General features: G+C 52.2%; 1 protein-coding gene and 1 long non-coding RNA gene across 3 annotated transcripts in view; both read right to left on the bottom strand.

Moving 5' to 3' along the window:
* DCHS1 (dachsous cadherin-related 1) overlaps window positions 1-11448 on the bottom strand; it is a 51409-nt gene extending 39961 nt beyond the window's left edge. Inside the window, exons 1-2 of one of the 2 annotated variants that reach the window (XM_062625224.1) lie at window positions 11177-11448; window positions 4961-6757 (exon numbers count right to left, since the gene is read on the bottom strand). In XM_062625224.1, the coding sequence (XP_062481208.1) occupies window positions 4961-6712 (1752 nt within the window). In that variant the 5' untranslated portion in view covers window positions 6713-6757; window positions 11177-11448. Of the gene's footprint in view, window positions 1-4960; window positions 6758-6881; window positions 8177-11176 lie in introns of those variants that run through there. The other variant, XM_062625225.1, reaches the window with a different exon arrangement.
* A 5573-nt stretch (window positions 11449-17021) lies between these two features.
* Window positions 17022-21448, bottom strand: LOC134167024 (uncharacterized). Its single transcript, XR_009966053.1, has 2 exons — window positions 19441-21448; window positions 17022-18898 (listed from the first exon to the last, which is right to left on the bottom strand). It is a non-coding gene; the product is annotated as an uncharacterized LOC134167024 (long non-coding RNA).
* Window positions 21449-22699: the final 1251 nt, after the last annotated feature.

Genomic DNA, 22699 nt, shown 5'->3' with positions numbered 1-22699 from the left:
CATTGGCAGGGAGGCAGGGCTGTGGAGGGTGAGGCTGGGAAATGGGCTGCAGGAGCCTGGGGGTGAACGCTGCTCCTGGGAGTCCTGGAGCCGCTGAGCCGAGGGGCAATGAGGCACAGAAGGACAGGGAGCAAGGCTCAGACACGGGCACTGTGGGGCAGCAGGGCAGTGGAATGGAGCTGCAGGGCACTGGGACACGCAGCAGAGTGTGCTGGACTTCGGGAGCTGAGCAGGGCACAAACCTGGGCCTCCACAGAGGAAGACTACTCAAAGGTGGGGGGTTTGAGTAGGGCAGCAGCAGAGCATGGTGGGAAGTGACAGGGTTCGGCTGTGGTATCCTGCAGGGCACTGATGCCTAGGACTCCAGACCGGGGTGCTGGGCTGGGGTTTGGCTGTGCAGAGCTTATGGAGCAGATCTACACCATGAGATGGACATGCTGAGCAAGACACATGGATGAGAGCGGGGCTCAGGGAAGCAGGAGGTGGCGTGTGCCAGGGAGGGTGCCCAGGGACAGAGAGCAGGAGGAGGCCAGAGTGCCCGTGTAGGTGAGCAAGGACTGTGGGAGGAAGAGGAGTTCCAAGCCTGGCGCTGGAGCAGAGGTGAGGGAGAAGGGGCAGCTGTGAGGGGGGCCGGGGCTGGCGCAGAGGAAGGAGGGAGCCATGGAGGGGCTGAGGGGAGGAGCGGAGCATGGGGGGAGCGCAGCGCAAGGGGCTGGGGCCTCTCGGCTGCAGTGGAAAAGCTGCTGCAGCTCCAGGGGAAATGCTACTTGAATTAATCATGGCGCTGGCTGCTGTGCCAAGCCCAGGAGGAGGCTGCTGGCAGCGCGAGGAAATAACTTTCACAGGAATTTGGAACAAATGCAGCTCTTCTGGCGGTAACAGCAGCATCACATCCCCCACAGCCTCCCCACGGCCCAGCGGCTCCCCCCATCCCCGTTCCCCGGAGCATGGCGCTCCCTCCCCTCCTGCTCCCCAGCAGGCTCACCCCTGGCTCTCCGCTTGTTTCTGAGGAGGGGAGGCCTGATGGATGTCGTGCAAAGGCCTGACAATAGATTAGTGCTGAATCCCTCATCCCAAGGAAACGAATGCACATAGTAATGTCCTCCCCACCTCCTGCCACTCTCTTGGGCAGCAAAGTCGGTCAGTGTTAGTCCTCTTGCTGTCCCAGTCCCCCATGTGTAGCTATTCCTGTGTCCTTTCACATCTGCCCCCTCCAGTAGCAAACCCCAGTGCATCAGGATTATCTGTCAAGACTCACTAATACAGTGGATGTGGCCAAGTGTAGCCTACAGCACTTCATGCAGGTCTTCCTATCTGGGGCACAGCCCAAGAGGCTGTCCCAGTGCTGCGCATGCGGCACAGCCAGTCCCACAGAACCACTGCTTGGTCCTCAAGCTTCAAAACTCATCAGGCACACCCTAAAAACACAAGGAGTCTATGGTAGGTGTGTTGCTTGTTCCCCCACAACCGTGTGTATGGATGTGGGGGAAATACGTAAACCCTGGTTCCAAAATCATTAATATTGGATCTGTGCAAGAATCAATAATACACCATCTCATCTCATTCACATTTCTGTCAAATCAGCCTTGCTTACAGCATGGGTTTACACAGCTCTTTGTGCTTTACGCCGCATGCCAGAGGACAGAGAATACTTGATTTAGCATGAAAAGTTAAAAAGGCCCAGAAAGGCAGTATCTGACCATGCATGCAGCTTAATGGTACAAGGTCTCTAAGTTTAAAACAAATGTAAGGCAGTACCTGAATGTACACCAGAACACTGCTCCACATCATGTAACCATAGCATTAGAATGTAGTCTGATGAGTCCATCAGCTCATGGCCACAGAGAGAAGAGAGTCAGTGACTCTGAGAAAACCAGTGGCTATCCTTTGCTCTTGTTTTCTGCTGTTGTGATGTTCACCAGCTCCCTGGGCATCTTCTCCACCGTTTTTTCTCTCTCATCTCAGACTCAAAACTGTGTGTTTGCTATTTCCTTTGCTTAGTGCTCATCCAGAGTCTGCTACTGTGGGACCTGGCCCGTGATAAACACGAGTAATAAATAAAGATGTTATGAGATTCTTTTTCGTTCTCGGGCCAGCAGCATGCTCTGCTCGTCTCTGCTCACACACCGAACACAAAGAGTGACCTGGCAGAGAGGAGGGGGTTTGCAAGGGAGCAGGAGACTTGCAGTGTTCCTCAAGTCTCTCTGGCCATCCACATGGACTCCCCGTTTCCCCATCGTTCTGTTCTGCTCAGGAGAGCAGACATCACCATCTCAATATAGACCTGGTCCTCCCAGGATTTTGTGCTTAAAAACATGGCAGATGGAGAACTGAACCATTTGGTTCTGTGCTGACCTTGGGGGCTGTCCTGTGTCCTGCACATCACGCTGTCAGGACCTGCCCATGGCCTAAACTCTCGTGACCATCATGTGGGGCTTTAAGCCCCCAGGGCAGAATGAGCCTCGATGCCTACCTGCCACGGACAGATGGAGTCAAGGGGGCACATTGCACACAAGCTCCAGGGTGGCTGACACAGCTGACGTGGGTGACCCCGTGGGACGCGCTGCTGGCTGCTGGCCCTGCGAACCCTCACAGCACCTCTAAGCCCTCCTGTTCAGGGCAACAGAGGTGGACTTTAAAGGTTGGACTTGATGGTCTTAAAGGTCCTTCACAGCCTGGTTGAGTCTGTGCTTCTATGACTGCGGCTGAGGGGCGGCCACACTGGGCACACGTGCTGCGAGACGCGGGCTCCCTGCCCCGGCTCTGCCCAGCTCCCCGGGCTGGCTCGCTCCTGCTGCGGCCCGGTGCCGAGCCGGCAGCCTCCCAGCCTCCTTTCCCATCCTCTCACGTTTCCCGGCTCAGAGGAAGCAGCAGCAGATGTGTGAGCTGTTTGCTTTGTGCCGAGGCCACGCGGGAGTTACCTGCGCGCAGCCCAGGCGCGCCGCTTCCAAACGAAACACAGGGGCTGAGCCAAGACCATCGAAATCCGGCCAAAGCCTCAGTCACCGCCGGGCCAGCGCCTGCCCCTGCCCGGCTCCGGCCTCACCGTGGCCGGGCAGCTTCCGGTGCCATCCTCGTGGCCCCGCACCGTGCCGGCTCCTCGGCAGGCCCCGCTCTGCCTCCCCGTGCTCGCTCGCAGGCAGGAGCCCAGCCGCCATCTCCGATTGCATTTCCAGAACGGCTTCCCACCCGGCAAGCGGCACTGAGCAGGAAGGCACGGAGAAGGAGAGAGAGGGGGGCCTCCCTTCGGGGGCTGCAGCAGCCGAGACATCCCTGCACACGCCTGGGGCCTCCGTGCTTCCCCACTGAACCCAGCCCTCACCCCTTCCCCATCTCTGCTCCTAGCCCTGTCCCTGTCTCCATCCCCCCCACCTCAGACATCTGCATTGCTGCCCTACACAGACCGAACCCGCGCTGTTCCCCACCCAAATCTGCCTCCCCATCTCTCGCCCACTGCTTCTGCCCAGATTTCCCCCCAGTCCCACTCTGACCCATCCTCTACCCCACAGATCTGCCCCATCCTGCACTCGCCCCTGCCCCATGTTCCCTCTCTATTCTGGCCTTTGCTCCCACCCAGTTCCTTCTTCCCCCACACTCCTATCCCATGCCCTGCACTCACTCTCCAGCACTCCTGTCCCATCCCATCAGTCCCCTCCATTGACACACCCTATGTGCCCCACACTCACCAGCCCACCATGCCCCAGCAGTGCACCCACAGCACACCCGTAGACTGGTTTGTCTCAGCAGCTCCCCTTCCTCCTCCAGGCCCATCTCCCTGGACAAGCTGCAGGACCTCCTCTTGCCTTGTCTCATGGATTCCTGCTCCCCCACACACCCTCCTCCTGGCCCCATAGGCACTGCTTACCACTGGGCCCCAGAGCTCCTCACGGCCCCAGCCACACACCCAGCACCCCACCACCCCCACACAGAAGTGCCCGAACCTCACCGACGCCTGGCCCACCGGGCAGCCTGGGGGTGCCTGGGCTGCACCACTGCAGTGGCTCCCCACACCAGCCCCAAGCCCCGTGCCCAGCCTGGCTGCATCCCTGCCTCCAGCAGCCCCCGCGCGGGGGCCCGAGCTGCCATGGAAATGGCGAATGCAGGGAACAGACCAGAGACAACGACAAATGTCATCAGCTCGGGGCCACAGAACCTGCAGAGGGGCAGGACCTCTCCAGGCCTTGCCTCAGACCACAAAGCTGATGCAGCCCGTGCCTCACCTCGGGTCCTAAAACAGGGCAAGTTCAGGTTAGATCTTAAGGCAGAAGCTCTTCCCTGTGAGGGTGCTGAGGCGCTGGCACAGGGTGCCCAGAGAAGCTGTGGCTGCCCCATCCCTGGCAGTGCTCAAGGCCAGGTTGGACACAGGGGCTTGGAGCAAGCTGCTCCAGTCAAGGGGTCCCTGCCCGTGGCAGGGGCTGGAGCTGGAGGAGCTTGAAGGTCCTTTCCTAATTCTATCCCTCAGGGGCTGTTTCCAATGTAATGTAACAGTACCAGCTGTGCAGAAACAATGCCGGTGCTCACAACCAGCCTTACAAACACTGATGAACCTGGGCTGCGACCTCACAGGGTGAAGAGAGAATACAGCAGCTTCCCAGAGGTCTCGCCCATATTCCTGAGCACCATTTTGAGTGGCCTGGCCTGCTTACTTGCGCAAGCCAGGCCCGGCACAGTGAGCCCCAGCCTTAGCTGAGGTCACCCCTGTGCTTTGCACAAAGGACATCCTTGAGGTGTGCCCAGAGCATCAGTGATTCCGCTCAGTACTTGCATGCAGAAGGGGTGTAACAGTGCTCTGCTCCATTCCTGAATACACAGATCTCTGTTCCAGCCTTCCTCATGCAACTGTTGCCCATCTAAGCCATGACAACTGCACCAGAGCCTTCAGTGGCAGGTCCCCCATCCCAAACCTGTCACAGCCCTGGCAGTGCTCCCCTCAAGCTTAGCTCCTGACAGTTGCACCTACCTGTAAGAAGCAGGTCCCAGTAGGGGTGTTCTCCTTCAGGGACATGTTGTAGAAGTTACTCCTGAACACTGGCTCATTGTCATTGACATCCTGGAGGGCCACACGCACCACAGCCGAGGAGGACAGGGGAGGGGTTCCCCTGTCTGTGGCCAGCACTGTCAGCTGAGGCTGAGGATCCTTCTCGTAATCCAGTGGGGCAGCAGTGGTGATGATCCCTGTGGCAGGGTCAATGGCAAACCAGCTGGAGTGGACATCCTGGCCATGCACAATACTGTACCGCACCTCCCCATTGGGACCCTGGTCCTTGTCACGAGCTGTCACCTGCAGCACAAAACTGCCTGGGTACACAACCTCAGGGATGCTCTGTTTGTACTCCTGCTGGTCAAAGAGCGGAGGGTTGTCATTGATATCCATCACTTGCAGCACAAAGGCTGATTCTGCCCGGAGGGGAGGAGTTCCTGAGTCAGTAGCTGTCACTCGCAAATCGTAGGAGTCTCTTTCTTCCCGATCCAGAAGCTGGTCCACACAGATCAGGTAGATGATGTTGTCCTTGGTAGTGAGGGCAAACTTGCCATCCCCTCCCTCCAGTGTGACATTGACATTGGAGTACTCGCCATAGTCTGGGTCAGAAACAGAGATGCGTGCCACATACTGGCCGGGCTGGGCTCCCTCGGAGATCTGTGGGGAGCCATCCTCACTCAGGAAGATGATAGTCATGGTGGGCTGGTTGTCATTGTAGTCACGCACATGAATAGTGACAAAGGCTGTAGTGACCTCAGGATGGACAGCCTTGTCCCTTGCCTGTACCACCAGCTCATGCACCTTCCTTACTTCGTAGTCCAGACCCTTGTTGAGCTTGATGACTCCAGTCCGGGAGTCAATGGTGAAGTACTGGTCAGGATCGCTCTGCCGACGGTTGATCTCATAAATCACATCCCCGTTGTCACCTTCATCTGCATCAGAGGCAAAGACCTGCAAGATGCTGCTGCCAGGTTTCAAGTTCTCTGAGATGAGAGTGTGATAGCGACTCTGGTTAAAGCTAGGAGCATTGTCATTGATGTCCTGGAGGGACACATCCAGTGTCATCTGGGTGCTCCGCGGAGGAGAGCCACCATCGTAGGCTTCCAACAGCAGCGAATATGATGAACGGTTCTCCCGATCCAAGATGTTGCTGACTACCAAGTCCAAATAAAGGACCCCGTTGGGTCCTCGACGTGTCTCCAGGCGGAAGGCCTGCCCCACATTGTCTCCCTTAATCACATAGCCCTGCGTATTGAGTAGGCCACTGTCAGCATCAAAGGCTGGGTCCAAGGGAAATCTGCTGCCAATGGGTGTGTGCTCTGGGATCTGGAAAGTGCTGTGTTGTCTGGGAAAGGCTGGAGCATGGTCATTGATGTCATTCACTTGGATGTTCACTTCTACTGTGATGCCCTGTGGGGTTACAGCAATGAAGCTGTAGCGGTCTCGAGTCTCTCGGTCTAAGACACGAGCTGTTTTGATGATACCGGTGTTCTCATCTATCTTCAAATCAGTGGTGACACCACTGCCCTCCTGCGCAGAGATGAAATACATGTAGGCACTAGTTCCTGGAGGCAGGCCAGCACTGATGTCCCCAATGATGGTGCCAGCTGGCTGCTCCTCATCTATCTGTAGATCCAGGGTGCCCAGGACGGCAGAGCCCTTCCCAGCTCTCAGGCCTCCAAGAATTAGCAGCTCCAGCAGAAGCATGGCTGACCCCTTCATCTGTTCCATTGCTAGTGACTTGCAGAGCAGAGGGTGGCTTGATCTCCTTTAATCCTGCATGGAATGCAGACCAGAGGATGCTGGTTAAGAAGGAGCAGCAAAGGAAGGACAGGGATAAAAACAGTGGGGAGGGAAAGCCTGTCACATACATGCCACCCCATTGCTCTGTATCACCTACCCCTTGCAAGGACTGAACGTGAAAATGTGTCAGAGCAGAGGGTGCGCAGAGTGACGGCCTGGGACAACACCGGGTCAGACCTGGTCAGCCAAGCAGGTCACACCTGAAGGCTGCTGAGGTTAACAGCTGGAACCCCAGCACACAGGATGTGCTTCCCAGACACCTGCCCTCTGGCAACACCGGGGCAGGGTGTTCCTGTGCCTTTAACAGCTGAATGCTCCCTGTGAGGCTGAAGCTGCCTGCAAGGGGACAGAGATCTGGGGACAAACAGCAGCCCTAGCACCTCTCCACCCCGAAAAAAAGCTGGTCTCAAGCTGGGAGAAAGCTCAACAAGCAACCATGTTGAGACACCCCCAACCACCACCAGTAACATGCCTTTCAGGACCACAGAGCCACATGCCAAAAAAAACATGAAGGGCAAATCTGGTGTCCCTGGGAGGCAGCAGCTAAACTGGTGCGGGCTTACTTCCAGTGAACAATAAATCAGAGTGGCTGTATTGCAGAGGATGTATCCACAGCTGGGAATGCCCAGGACAAAATCAGACAGGGTCCATTGTTTGGCCTGGCACAGAGATCTGTGGATGCCCTGAGCGGGTACCATGGAGGGTGGTGGCACTGCAGCAGGAACGCAGCAGCTGCTCTGGATCCCTCCCGGTCCCACACCCTCCACTGCTCACTCTCCTCCTTTGTCTCCTTCTCACTGCTCCTGGCTCGTTCTGGCTCCTTCACTTCATTTCCCCCTGCTGTAGCTTCATTTCACTGCAGCAGTGGGGGAGGGACGAGCAGAGGGAAGCAGCTCCCTGCAGCCACCCCACTGCTGGACACGCTGGACACGCTGGGTACACTCCTAATGCCCACAGGCTGTCAGCCCCCGGGGCTCTGCCCACCCTCCCCAAGAGCAGCACCAGGGATCCGGTGAGGAACACCAGCCCCAGCGCTGCTTCCAGCCCCCGGTAAGCGAGGCTCAGTGGTCTGCGGGGATGGCGGCAGCATGAGCTCACACTTGGACTCTCTTGAAAGTGTTTGCTGCTGGTCCCATAACCACACTCAGGAGCCGCTCATGGCAGAGGCAGGACAGCAGGAACCTCCCTGTCTTGCAGGATGGAGGTGGCTGACATTGCCTATTTTGGGGACTGAGATTGTCAGCCCTTGATCAAAAGAACCCTATAGCACTGTTAACCCTTTCCAGGGGACGCAGGATGATTATTCCTGGTCTCTCTTTCCTACCCCAGGTCAACTGCTTCAATCGGTTTTCCCTGTGGAAATCCTGGGTTAGTGACAGAAAGAAAAAGTATTACAAAGTGTTTTCTGCCTTACAGAGGTGTTTGCTTCAGTGAGCATCCAGTGTCTGAGGTCTATGGCAAGTGAGAGCACACACTCTTCTTGTACCTGGCATGTATGAATACTCCCCATCCCTCAGGAGCAGAAGTCAAAAGAAGATACTTCTACCACCATGGGCTCTGAGCGGGGGGTCTGCACTAGCTCAGTGGCCCCAGCCAGGTCTGTGTCTCTGTTGGAAACAGTTAAATGTCCCCAGCTGGAAGGGTAACAGCACACATCCAGAACATGTAGTGCTGGGGACTGGGGTCCGAGTTTGCTTCTGTGATGAGATTGCACCCACCCTAACTGTGCCCTAGCTGCCCAGGTCATAGGAAGGTGCAGGACAGAGGGTTTAAAGCTTTGACAGAAGGTCAGACAAAACCTAAATTCAAAGGAGAGCAGAAAAGCAGCTAGAGGGGCAAGGCTCCCTGTGGCAATCTCAGTTGCTGAGGACAGGATGAAGCTGAAAGGTTTTGGGCAGTGCCTGGAACAAATCAGGGCACAGGTATGGGAAACCCCCACGTGGTTTGATTAGCGATGTGGCTCTTGAGAAGCAGAAGGGAGTGCAGCAAGGAGGGCTTCCCACCGAGCTGCTGCCGGGGAGGGGAGAAACCTGAAAAGTTTAATTTGGGGAGCATGAGAAGCAGCTGAGAGCACTGTGGCAACAGGGATTTGAAATTAGGGTTCTTGGGGTAGGGAACCAGTGATACGTGCTCAAGGCCCGGTGTGAAGGGGCTTGGAGCAACCTGCTCTAGTGGAAGGTGTCCCTGCCTGTGGCAGGGGGTTGGAACGGGAGGAGCTTTGAGGTCCCTTCCAACCCAAACCAGTCTGTGAATCTGTGATAAAAGTCTGTGTAAACTTCTCCATTTCCATCCTCCCCAGACACAAATAGGTTGTTTCAGAGCATAGCTACCTCTCTGCTAAGAGATGCAATTGCCAGGGCTGCAGCCACTGGTGGCAGCCCCCTGCTCCTGTGAAGGCTGCAGGCAGGGGTCACAGAGGAAGGCAGCAGTGACCTCAGTGAATGCAGAGTCACCACATCCCAACAGCTGCTTCCAATTAGCAGAGAGCTCAGCACTGGCTGAAGTGGTCCAGGCCCAGGCTGTGTAATGTGAGCGGGCGGCCCCGTCCTCGCTGTCCCTCCCACCACCGGCACTGAGTCTCTGCGTCAGCAATGGCAGCAGAATCCTCTGAAGAAAACTGCTGGTGCCAGAACCTGTCCAGAGAGGTGCCTGGGGCCCACAGCCACGGCAAGGAAGTTAACAAGAATGGCAGCTGAAATGGCATGAGTTGCACCATCAGCATCTTCCAGCCTAGAGCTGATGGTCTGGGGCACCAGGAGAGCCCAGCCTACATCAGGGCACCAGGAGAGATCAGCCTTCATAAGGGCACCAGGAGAGCCCAGACTGCATCAGGGGACCAGGAGAGGCCAGCCTGCACTTAGCACACAAACCACATATGGGAAAACAAACAAATAAAAAGGATCTGGAATCACAGAGGGACCAGCGTGCATCCCTGCCTTCCAGTGGCACCTCTCATCTCATGGCAGCCCTAGCAGGCCCACAGTGGCCCCAGAAGAGAAGCTGGAAAGACGGCACCCACTGTGCATGCCACAAACAGATGTCAGAGTGCTTGCTGTGCAAAAGCTCCATCAAAGCTGCAGATGCTGCTGATGCCCTACCCAAAGTCTCACATGAGAGGCCATGAGTCATGTAATGATGTTTTCTTGAGACTCCAGTCCAGTTGAAGAAGGATGCAGAAGCCCGTTTAATCTTTGCTGAGCACCAGTTACTGACCTGGAACATGCTTTTCTCTTCTACATTCACAGAGATCTTTCTCTCAAGAGTTTCTCATTATCGCCTCTCAGAGCCAGCCACAGCCCAGGCTTGCCAGCACTGCAGCCTTAGGCTAACAACTCTTCTTCAGCCTTTACTGTCTGCCACTACTTACAGATACCATTTCCATGCCTCCTGGCCCTTCCACCACCACCCACCTGGGCCTTCAGGACCAGCACCCTATTGTTCACTTCCAGCCCAGCCACATGGCCTCGTTTCCCTCTGATACCAGCTCTGAACAGTGACCAGCCTTCCATGAGGTGACCACGCTCTCAGTTAAGCTCCACTGCATACCTGTGCATCCCATTTCTGTGCCACACCAGAGCTTCCTGCCTGCTGTCCTGCCTCTGGAAACACTCTCCCCCTCAGAGGACACTAATAAAATCTCCTCACGCATTAGCCAGTTCCCACATTCTGGCCCACACGCATCTGATCTGGCCCCTACCACACCATGTGCCCATCGCAGAGGTGCCGCAGGGCAGTGTCTGCGCCGTGTCCACGGGTGCCCCAGGCTGTCAGGCGTCTCCCTCCCTCAGAGCTCCCAGACCTCTCTCTCCCCCACGGCCCCCCGGCGCCTGGGGCTCCCCGCACCGCCGGTGGCTTCCCAGCCGCCCCCGGCACAGCCGTGTTCCGGGCACATCCCCATCCCCGACGTTGCGCTCAGTGAACTCCCGGTGCCGCAGCTCTGCCAGCCCCAGTTCCCTCCGCCTGGCGCCTCCGCGGCTCCTCCGAGCTCCCGCCCAGCGGCAGCGCTTCCCCTGCGGCCACCTCCGTGGCAGCACCGGTCCCGCACCCTCCCCGTCCCGCTCCTCCGCTGCCAGCGCCAGCCCCGCTGCCGTCGCGCCGCGGGCGAGGCCGGTCCGGCCGCGAATCCCTGGTGCTGCGCCGCCGCGGGCGCGTCCCCCCCGCCCCCCCGCTCCATTGTCTGCGCTGCGGAGGCAGAACAAAGCGCCCGGTCCCGGTCCTGGCCGTGGTTCGGTCCCGGTGCCGGTCCCAGTCCCGGGCCTCGGCCCCGTCTCGGTCTCGGTCCCGGTCCCGCCCGGTCCGGCCCGGCCCGCCTTGCGGCGATTCCTCTGTGCGGAACGCCGGGCGAGGGCGCGGGGCAGCCCGAGGGGATCGGTGCCTGGCACTGGCACTTACACCGCGCGTCCCGCGCTGACTGCGCTCACATCCCGCAGAATCCGGCTCCGCCAAGACGTCCCGCAGCCGCTTCGGTACCCCGGTGCTCCGGTGCCGTGGTCGCTTCGATACCGCTGGCCGCTTCGGTACCCCCAGCGCTGCGGAGCGCTCCTTTGCCGCGGCCACCCCGCTGTGTCGGTGCTACCCGGTGCCGCAGCCGCCCCGGTCGCCCCGCGGAGCTCTCGGCGGCGGGTCGGCGCTGGCTCGGCGCGGAGGCTCCTGCTGAAACCCGACCCAGCGCCGCCCTCAGCCCCCCGCTCCCCCCGCTCCCCCCATCCCCGCCCCGCCACCGGAGCGCGCCGGCGGAGGGCGGCCTCCGAGCGGCCCCGGGTTGGGGTCCGGGGCGATGGGATCCCGTGGCGGGACACGAAGGGTCCGGGGTGCAGCGTCGGGGAGAACGGCTGGAGCCGGGGTAAAGAGGGATAGGGAAGAAGAAACGGGCGCCGGGAGCCCGGGGAAATGGGAAGGGATAGGCAGGAACGAGGGCAGGGCAGTGTCGGGATGGTACAGGGCAAGGAGAGGGCTGGGCAGGAGATGGAGGGAGGCTGTGCGTGATACTGGGGGCACTGGGGCCACGATCGCAGAGGCACAGCCCATTCTCTGCTCTCTGTTCCTTCCTATGCAGAGAGCCCAGAGTCCAAGTAGCTGTAACCTGTAACATGCTGGCACCTTGGCTCACATCAGGGCATCTAATGTCCGTGTGGAAGGTACTATCTCATCTGTAGTGCCTGCACTGCAAGTGGTTGGGTTTCACCAGTCTGTGATGAGTCAAACCAAGACTCTGGTGAGTGATTGTCGAGGCTTCTTCACCAGTGGCTCCTGCTTGGCTCAGCCTGGCCGCTTGAACTGCTTTTCCCTGCTCCAGCTAGGCCAGGTCCCAGAAGTACTGGTGTGTGGGTTAGAGGCCACTCTGCCTCCAGGCCAATAATCACTGCTGGACCTTCTTTTATTCTGCCTTCTTAGTAGAGAAGCTGCCAGTGACTACTGGCTATGACAGTCCATTGCTAAGTTCTTGTGCTATAAAGGCCACAGCTCAATCTCCTTCCTCAGGAAAATATCTAGGTTCTTCCACCAGTGACAACCAGTTCAGAGAATATGGACAGGCTGGATCAATGGGCCAAGGCCAGTGGTATGAAATTCAATGAGGCAAAGTGCTGGGTCCTGAACAACCCCATGAAATGCTCCAGGAGTGGGGAAGAGTGGCTGGAAAACTGCTCATGGAAAATGACCTATGCTGGGGTGCTGATTGACAGAGCTGAACATGAGCAGCTTGTGCCCAGGCAGCCAGGAAGCCCCCAGCATCCTGGCCTGGATCAGCACCAGTGCGGCAGCAGGGCCAGGGCAGGGACTGTGCCCCTGCACTGGGCACTGGTGAGGCCGCACCTCGAATCCTGAGTTCAGCTCTGGGCCCCTCACTACAGGAGAGACATTGAGGTGCTGGAGTGGGGCCAGAGAAGGGCAGCGGAGCTGGTGCAGGGCCTGGAGCCCAAGTGTGATAAGGAATGGCTGAGGGACATGGCAGGGGGATTGGCCTGGAGACAAGGAGGCTCAGGGGAGATGTACTGCAACCTTTCAATACTTAAAGGTGGCTTAAAAGAAAGATGGGCAGGACTTTTTAATAGGGCCTGTAGCGATAGCATAAGGGGTAATGGTTTTAAACTAAAGGAGAATAGATTCAGACTAGATATAACAAAGAATTCTTTTAGTGAGGGTGGGTTACAGGGTGCCCAGAGAAGCTGTGGCTGCCCCATCCCTGGCAGTGTTCAAGGCCAGGTTGGATGTGGCTCGGGGCAATCTGATCTGGTTCAAGATGTCTCTGCTTGTTGTGGGTGCTTGGACTAGATGACCTTTAAAGGTCCCTTCAACCTTCCAATTTCTAACCTGAGGATGTATGGGCTGAAGGAACAGAGCAGTAGGTGAAAATTGGCTGCACCTCTGGGCTCAAAGGGTAGTGATCAGTGACTCGATACGGAGTTGGTGCCTGCAAGCCAGGAAAGCACAGCAAGCATTGAACTGTGAGCCAGTGCTGTGCAGTATGGGGACACAGAGTGCAAGTTTGCAGATGACACTTGGAGGAGTGGCTGATATGTTGCATGGCAGAACTTTGGTCAAGAGAGATGTCTAGAAACTCAAAGAATTGGATTAGCAGAAACCTCATGAAGTTCAGTGAGGAGAAGTACAAAGTTCTGTTCCTGAGGCAGAATAGCCTGTAACTGGTCCAGGGTGGGAACCAACCGAATTGCACTCCTGCTGAAAGGAACCTGGAGGTAGGGGTAGAATCAAGAATCCTAGTTTGCTCTCGTTGCAAATGAGGCGAACAACTTCCTGCACTACACAGGAGAAGGGTGAGCAGCAAATCAAGGGAAATAATTATCCCCTCAAGCTGGGAGGTGGTGAAGCCACCCTGAAATCCCGGCTACATTCCTGGCACCCCTGTTCATGAGGAATATGGAAAAACTAGCAGAGCGGTAAGGGCCAGGCACACATGACAGGTAGAAAGAGGCACTGAAGAAGCTGGGCTTGCTCAGGCTGGTGATGAGTAGCTTAAGGGTCTTCTTAATGGCATCTTAATGCTACTTTAGGACATGTTAAAAAGATGATGGCACCAATAGAACAGTAACAATGGGCACAATTACAGCCTGGGAGATTCAGAGTGAACACTGGGGGAGGTGTTTTTCACCAGGAGAATTGTGCAGCCCTGGAAAAAGCTACCCAAAGAGGCTGATCACATTTGCCATTTATTGTCATGTTTTGAAATTATCATTTCCCTTTAAAATCTGCCTTGAATCCTTCACACTACTGCAAGCAATCTGCATTTTCCATGGACATTCACTTCACTCCTCCTTTCTTCAGTAATCTGTGATGTTTGTCATTCTTCAACCCCAGGCACTGCCCCACATCATTAAACAGCCCTCCTCTCAGACTTGCAGTTTGTGCACAAGTGTTGTTTCTACTTAGGAATGGAAATCAGTGCATTCCTTTTCCCAGTAAATTCTAATTTACTATATATTCTTGATCCCCCTTGGCAAAAGAGGGGTGAACAGATCCGTATCATGTGCTTGGCCTTCAGAGAGATCTTCAACAGTCTTTCTGACATGCACATACCTTTGAAGCTGTATGCGGACTGATAGAAAAATGTAAGTTAACCTATACCTTGTAAGAGCAACTCAGATACAGAAACAAGAGCAGAAATCTGCTATTCAGCTATTCAGGGCAGAAGTTTACTGGTAGTAGTAAAGGTTGGGACAGGACTGCTGTATCATGCCTTTCGATAGAAATAACATGGAGACCAGAGTATGGAGAAGGGGGCACATTGTGAAGGTGACTCTGGATTCATCAGTGCTATGGTGAACTTGAGAAATGGCAATAATGTAGGAGCCAGTGAAACCGAGCAAACGGAGTCAGTAGTGACCGGAGCATGTCACTACAAGCACAGAAAACACACTCTGCGTACTTTGTGTTGTCCTAGAGCTACAGGCAAAAGCTGCACTGTAATGGGATGTTGTGCTCTCTCTCGTGTGGCTCTTCTGCCACCCTGACCCCGATCCTGGAGTCAAGCACATCCCCACCCTGACTGGACTCTCCATGTTCTCACCCTCATCCATAGCAGGTGGGAAGTGGTCTGTCAGTTTAGCACCTTCCTGCTAGGCGGCAGGCTGCTCCTGAACCAGACAGGAGCAACTAGCAGGGAGCCCGGCAGCACTAAGTTGCTCGGAGGCTTCCACGCTTGCAGGCTGAAGCCTAGCTCAAAAGTCCCAAACAGGAAATCCTTCTGGGATGTGCTTAGGCTCTGATTCCCGGACATTCACAGCAAGCAAAGGCTTCCTGCATTCAGAATGGAGGTTAAAAATAAAGGAAGGCAGGCACCTGCTAGGAACATCCATGGCTGGGAGAGAGAGAAGCAGCACAACTCTCCCTGAGACAGGAGTAAGGGCTTTGGGGTGAGATCCCAAGTTTGCCTTTACCATTTGGAATGCCCTTGAAAGCCATGAAATATAAAGGAGTTGCAAAAACATTTCACCTGGGAAATGGGGCTGGTCCCTTGGCTTTGCAGCTCTGTACTCAAAGCCTGGTCAAAGGAAATGCTGCTGAAGGCAACCTGACTTAGATTGGAAGCTTACAGTGGAAGAGCTCTGCATCTCCTGCTTGTCAGGATGGACACAAAGCTCCTGTCACATAAAGGTCCTGCAACAGGCACGTTTCTGTGTTACAGGGTTTGTTCATGAGCAGCCTGGAGCCTGAATGCCAGGTCCTCCCCCTGCACTGCATGTGGTGGGCAGTTAGGGTACAGCAGGTTGAGTTTTTGCCTTCTCTTTACCTTGGAAATGTGCTGAAGCTCAGGAGTGTTGGAAGCAGCTGGACTGAGCAGTGGTCTTAACATCACACTACATTATGCCTGAAGGAAGGATGCTGAGCCATCACCTCCCCTTGCTACCCATCTTTCTCATGGTAGCCTGGTAAGGACTCCCCACAGCCTATTTTCCATGGCTCTTTTTTGTACAGTCCTAAGTGCTCTGAACACTCAGTTGTCCACCTTGCCTCTTTTTTTAGAGGAATTCTCTATGACAGCAAAACCTGTGAAACAGTTGGACTTAAAATGTTGCTCCTTGCTGCCTCCTTGTCTTGAACTTACATTACTTACATTACACCATCCATCTTGCAGGCTGGGAGTTCCAGTGCTCATCATTTCACCTGTCCCAGGCCTGGGCTTGTTCTTAATTTTGCCAGTTCCTTGCATTCCCAACCAGCAGCTCCCTTGGTAGCTCAGCACGGGACTTCTCAAAAAGCTCATTTGGTATTATTGTAAGTTATAGCAGCATCTAAAGGTTAAGACTACAAGTGCAGCAATAAAACAATTCATGCCCAGAAGAGAAAACAATCAAAAGTGAAGACAAGTAGGTAGATACAACAAGGAACATGGAAGCGTAAGGCTACAAGTGAGACAGCAGCTATATTCTTTGCAGGTACTTCCTAAAGAGCAGAGCAGGGGCAGATTTTAAACAGCAGGAAAAACAAACCCAGGGCTGTCAGCTGCTTTATTCCTATCCCTCACAGAGGGTTCCACTGAGCACAGGAGCCCCTGTCATGCTCAGCAGATGTGCACCTTCAGGTCCTCCCATAATGAAGACTTCATAAACCTGCCAGTCCACCGATTCAGTGCTAATTTCTCTTTGCTATTATTTAAACCCATTCTTCCTTGTACTATCTTGTACATTCTATCTTGTACTATCCAGTGTCATGAACACTGGAAATAGATCGTTCTCTTTGCAACTGTCTTTTACAAATCAAGGTGGTTCTCATATCTTCTCACTTTTCTTCAAGTTAAACTGCCCCAGAGAATTTAATCTTCACATCCTGTATTTTCTCAACCTCCAGCCGTCTCCTCTGGACTTTCTCAGATTTGTCTACATTCTCTGAAGGGCCCTAAGACTGGTCCCAGTACTGTGGCTAAGGGCCTTATCACAGCAAAGCAGAGCCAGAAATGTTACTTCATGCATCCTGCCAGTTATATTCCTGTTTATATCATCTCATATGATGTTACATTGGTTTTGCAACAACATGCCCATAGCTGATTCATATTCAACCTGTGGCTAACTATAAACTAAACACTGAGAACTACCGTATAGACGTTTGTTTCTCAGTCTTTATCTGTACATCTTACTATTCCTACCAAGTGGATAATCTTCCTACAAGGAATAATAATAATTTTAATATTTCTATCATCAATGCTTGTTCAGTATCTTGACTAAGAATCTGTAAGGAAGTATGGACTGACCAAAGAGAAACACACAGAACAATAGGGAAATTATATTACTGCAGCTTTAGTGATGCTAATTTGATGTTCAATATTTATAAAGACTGCAGAAAACTCGAAGCAGTCAGAGTCATAAGAAGGAGTCAACATCAGCAGAACAAGTTTCCACATGGAGAACTTCAGAAAAATTAAAAATACAAGTGATTTCTAAGGGTCTGTAAGAAAGAATTTTTTTTCCACTGTGTGTAATGTTTCAATCTAGCAAACAAACAGGAGCACTGGGGTGGAATGGCCATTATACAAACTAAAGTAAAGAGCAACAGTTCAACTGAAGGAGGAATTAATCACTAGAATAACTAAGAAAAAGGCATAAGAGGTCCCTAGCAGTCCAGGTTGTCCATCTTTGGCTGAACAGGGTGCTGGGCCGTCTTGTCTCTTTCCCAAGAGAGATTGGACCAGATGATCCTTGCTGTCCCTGGCAAGACCCACTCCAAGCTGGTATTGTGGTGTTCTGCCTTTCTCAAGAGATGTGCTAGCTCAGCAGATGTTACATGGTTTGAAAAGGAGTCTCTCCTTGAGGTTCTTTGAGCTTTGTGATTCCCAAAAGGCACCCAGACCTCGTGGCTGAACTGCCCTGTGTATGCTGCTTGCCCCAGCAGACACCTTCCAGAGAGACAACTAAACTGTGTCAAACCAAAGAATGATTTTTATGACGAGAAATAGGAAGATGACAATGAAACCATTTAATCCATTTTAGTTTGTGAGCCAAGACAAAACTGAAATCAGCATTTCCAGAGCAGGGAGTTGACTGAGCTGAGCCCTGTGCTACTGACGGCTCTACTTCCTGTCCTGGCTTCTTCCATCCTCCTCTTCTGGAAGCTCTTCGTCCACGTTTCTGCACCAGGGTGACCTCATTTGGCAGCAGCCTCTGCAAACTTAACGCTGACTGAAGCGCACCATTCTCATAGGTGCCTCTTAGAAAGCTGCTCACCAAGGCCTGGACTTCCCCCCTGCTAGCAAACAAGTCTCCTTCTATTCCCCTGAAAATCAGCTGGGAGGAAGTGAGATGGGGAGGTGGTTTCCGAAATCCTGTGGATTGTGATTGCAGACAGCCTCAGGACCCGTGCAGTGGGGGTGGGGAGCACAGAAGCTGCATCGGGAATCCAGATTATTTTCATGTGAGGTGAACACATGCTTCTGATCAGCAGAATTCACAAACATGTACAAGCTTGATGGCAAAGGGCCTGTTGGAGCTTTTAAAAGGAAGAAAACAATTTGAGGAATATCCCTTCCCAAAGAACATGGGTTTCGCTTTGGAGGAGCTTTCTATATATAGTGAGGTGATTATTTCAGAATGGAAAATGTTTGTTCAGGAAGGAAAGGCTCTGAGATCAGCAGAGTCGAGTCTCACCCACAAGCTATCGACTCCACTGGACTCTTCTGCCCAGCAGCAGGGAGCTGGGAGGAGTCTGCAGGGGAATGGGACTGTCCAGCAATCCCCCACCTGTACCTGAGTGCTTGCCTCGGGAGCATGGGGTCAGGCTCTGGGCTGTCACAGAGGGGCAGGATGTGGAGTAAGATCTGATGATTCCAACAAGAAAAACACAAATGCAGAAGGTCTGACCTTCTTTTTGCCTTAGACAAATGAAGTTTATCATCCACAGCCAATGCACGCTGGGAGGCAACAAGATATCCTACCAATACACTCTGCTCCTGCACGCCAGCAAGCAAACTGGCAACAGCGCACACTGACCAAACAGCCCGTTCTAAATATGCTGCAGGCATATATAGGGTCTGAACTGCACTAAATATACCTGCCACAAATAGGCACGGGAAGCTGCGGTTCTTAAAGTAGAAAGGGTGACACACCAAGGCACCCTGCTACCCCACCGACAGGAGGGATAGGAACTGGTGTGATACATCTCCATCTAGTGGACATATATTGGTTACACAATCTTAATCCATGGGTAGCAGCTGCAGCATGGCTTGTGAGCCCGGACACAGACCAGTTTGTAGGATAAATTTACAGTGTACAAACTATTAACCTCCCCCCCAACCATTAACTTTCAGTTTAAGCTGCTATAATGTACGCAGTTTAACACAGACGTTACCATTAGGTAACATCAACTGCTCTAATGCAATTCACATAGGTTAAGAATACCACACACTTAAAAAAGTTACAGAGATCTCCAGGTTAAACCGCAGCCATGCAGCTCCTCCACAGAAGAGTCAAGCTGGACCTAACCATCAAGTTATTCTGCTTTACATAACCCTTGAGGGACATAACTGACCTTCCAGAACGAAGAAAATGAGTTTTGTTTATGAGTCAACTTAATGAGTCTTAAATATCTAAAAATAAGCCAGGCCACTGTGAGGCTCTGGGAGAGGGAAGAAGGGAGAGGTAACCCAGGAGGAATATCATGATCTTACACAAGCAAGAAGACAGGGGATCAGGAGACACAATGCCCACCTGGAGTCAAATCTGGCAAGAACTGTGAAGTGCAACAAGAGAGCCTTCTGCAGTGGCATCAGCAGCAACAGGAGACTGACTAAGGAAAACACGGGTCCACTGCTACCAGCACCCTGGTGACAAAGAACACAGAGAAGCAGCCTTCAGGAGTCCCTGTCGTGTAAGATCACCACATTTGTCAGGCACAATTTGCACTTAGTGACACTGTGTTGGCTGTCACTCATCCCCTCCGTATTGTCCATGTGCCTTAGCATAGTCTCCAGGAGGATCTGCTCCATGACCTTGCTGGACACTGAGGTGTGTCTGACCAGCTTGCAGTTACCCAGATCTTCCTTTTTCCCTTTTTAAAAATGGGGGTTAGGTTTCCCCTTTTCCAGTCAGTGGGAACTTCAAATATGATGGCCAGTGCCTTAGGAACTTCACCCACCAGTTCCCTCAGGACCCACGGATGCATCTCACCAGGTCCCATAGATTTGTGCACTTTCAAGTTTCTTAGATGACCTCAAACCTGATTTTCTCCTAAAGTGGCAGTTCTTCATTCTCCCAGTCCTTGCCTTTGCTCTCTGCTACTATTATATATTATTGGTCATAACAGACATGCCTCTTTTTTCCATGTTTCTTTACTGCATTCCTCACCTAAGGCACATCAGAGAGGTTTTACAATGCTGCCTAATGAATTTCTGAAAGGTGCTTAGATTTGTAAGGAAGGCAGTTATGTATATATATATAACTGTATATGTATGTATATACACACATATAACTGTTAATTTCCAGTTTTGTAAACTGGAAATTGCACCTTGTCTGCCCAAAGGCAATTTAGTGGCTACCAAAGACTTTTGTCATCAGTCATAGATAGGATCCTTCCCTGTTCATGTTCATCAAGAGAATATCTTAGAGGAGATGAGGATTATAAACTTTGAAAATTTAAATTTAAAATCACACTAGGGCTTGTGGAAAAAATAAAACAGAAGGAGAAGCTGATACTCTGCCTTTAACATCTGTGCCTCCATGCAATAGCTGTGACTTGTACAGTCTGCAGTTACAGAAAGTATCATGCAATTTAAACAGAAAGAGAAAAAAACATACCATGTAGGTGCTACTAAAGGTGTCCTAAGAAGTGCTTAACCCAGCTGGTTACTGGAGGTGTTCGAGGTCAGGTCAGATGGGGTTTTGAGCAATCTGATCTAGTGAAAGATGTCCCTGCCCATGGCAAGGAAGGTTGGACTAGATGATTTTTAAAGGTCCTTTCTAAGCCAAACCATTCTATGATTCTATGATTTTATGACTCTGATTATTCTTCCTGATGCCAGTGTACTAGATGACTGTCCTCTTACTGTTGAGTGGGAATGACAGTGTTTTGTGCTGTTGGAAAGCCAGCAGAATCCTAGAATCCTAGAATAGATGAAGATGAAAGGAATACCTGAAGGACTTCTAGTCCAGTTCCTTTGTTCAAGGCAATGTCAACTACAGCAGGTTGCTTAGGACTGTGTCCATTTTCGTTCAGAATATCAATAAGGCAGGAGACTACACAATATTCCTGCACAACCTGATCCAGTGTTTTACCTCCCTCACAGGAGAAAATCTTTTTGTATGTTTAAATGGAATCTTGTGTTTCAATTTGATGGTGTCAATGAGGTGGGATACCTTAAGGAACAGTGGGAAAAGTGGTTTATGTCCATATAACTGTTCTCCACAATAAATGAAGGAAAAACAGGACATAGAAAAGTAAAGGAAATAATGCTGAAAACTGAGGAAGTTCATTACAGTCCTTGGTTTTGCTCAGATTTATTTCACAATCAGGGATTGGGTACCTCCAAACCAGAATATATATGGTCATAAGAAGGATTGAATCACGGAGTAATTGAAGTTGTAAGGGACATTTACAACTAATCCACCTCCCCTGCTCAAAGCAGGGACAACTAGACCCTTCCTAAAGTTCAAGCAAACAATAACCACTGCTCTCCCCTTGTATGTCCAGTCATCTCATGGTAGAAGGACATCAGGTCAGTTAAGCTTTGCTGGCTGCTCCTGTTCACCTTCTTGCTTCCTTGGAAATAGTTTACAGGGACATTTGCTCCATCAGCTTCCCAGAGGCTGAGGTGAGGCTGATCAGCCTGTAGCTCCCTGGATCTTCTTTGCCTTTCCTGAAGACAGGAGTGATAATTGCTTTCTTCCAGTCCTCAGGAACACCCCAGGCACCAAGACTTGTAAAAGATAACGGAGAGTGGCCTCATAGTGCTGGCATCCAGCTCCCTCATCACTCGTGGGTGCATTCATTCAGGTCAGATTCAGTCATTTCTTCCCTCTCCATGAATTCAAAGCTAGCTTGAGCTTCAGTTTACATTGAAGTGTAAAGTGAAGTTCACTACTGTTTTTTTTTTTGTCTGGGCAGTCCCATAATCATGGAAATCTTTGCATTTGGCTCTGTTAAGAGCAAACTTGTTTGAGAGGATCCAGTTTACTAGTTCATTGTTTCTTACTTTTTCAGTGTATCATCTACAACTTTATCAGCAATGACTTTACTTTTAAATCACCAAAACCACTGAAGCAACACTGACCCTCAAATATTCCTTCTGACAAATTTTCTCACTGAGACATCTTAATATATTTAAAGCAAGTTTAGACAGATGCATCATGTTTTAATGGGAATATGAAGAAGTATTGAACTGTGGCTGCCCATCATCGTGACAGTGAGCATACAGAGACTAGTAATGGGAATCACATTCGTATTGAGGTTCAACTGTATGTTGCTGTATTACACTTACGTTGTGATTTCAGTATATGCTGTATCCCTCTGCTAAACAAATCCCAGTGTAATGTCAGATACCTTCGAGTAAGTAAATCTTTTGGCAAACGGTTTTAAACCCTCCTTTAATAGTGTGGCATATCTAAAAGAACTTGGTCAGAGAGTATCAGACCCTGACAACTGACCAAGCAAAATAGACATGGCTTTCCTGAACTGACAGCCCCAGTATGAAGTAGGGGATACACACAAACTGGATTGATCTAAAACCCCAAAGATAAGCAGCATTTGAATTTTCGCCCTGCAGCAATGTCAACTGGCAGTGCTGCGTTGCACTGCTACTTGTGCATGAAGAGCTCTCAGAAATCACAGACAATCTATCTGTTGCTACTTGGGACTCATAATAGACTCATAATATTGTTGCTGCTTGGGACTCGTAATAGATCATCCCACAGACATCCCATTATCCCAAATATCTACATGATGTGTAGACACATGAAATTAGACTGCAGGTCT

Source organism: Pezoporus occidentalis, unplaced genomic scaffold (assembly GCF_034315485.1).
Source record: "Pezoporus occidentalis ecotype Australia unplaced genomic scaffold, CSIRO_AGI_Poc_V1 ctg279, whole genome shotgun sequence".
NCBI classification, from domain to species: domain Eukaryota; kingdom Metazoa; phylum Chordata; class Aves; order Psittaciformes; family Psittacidae; genus Pezoporus; species Pezoporus occidentalis.
Note: the sequence above shows the minus strand (reverse complement) of the source record. Positions and strands in the feature narration are given on the sequence as shown.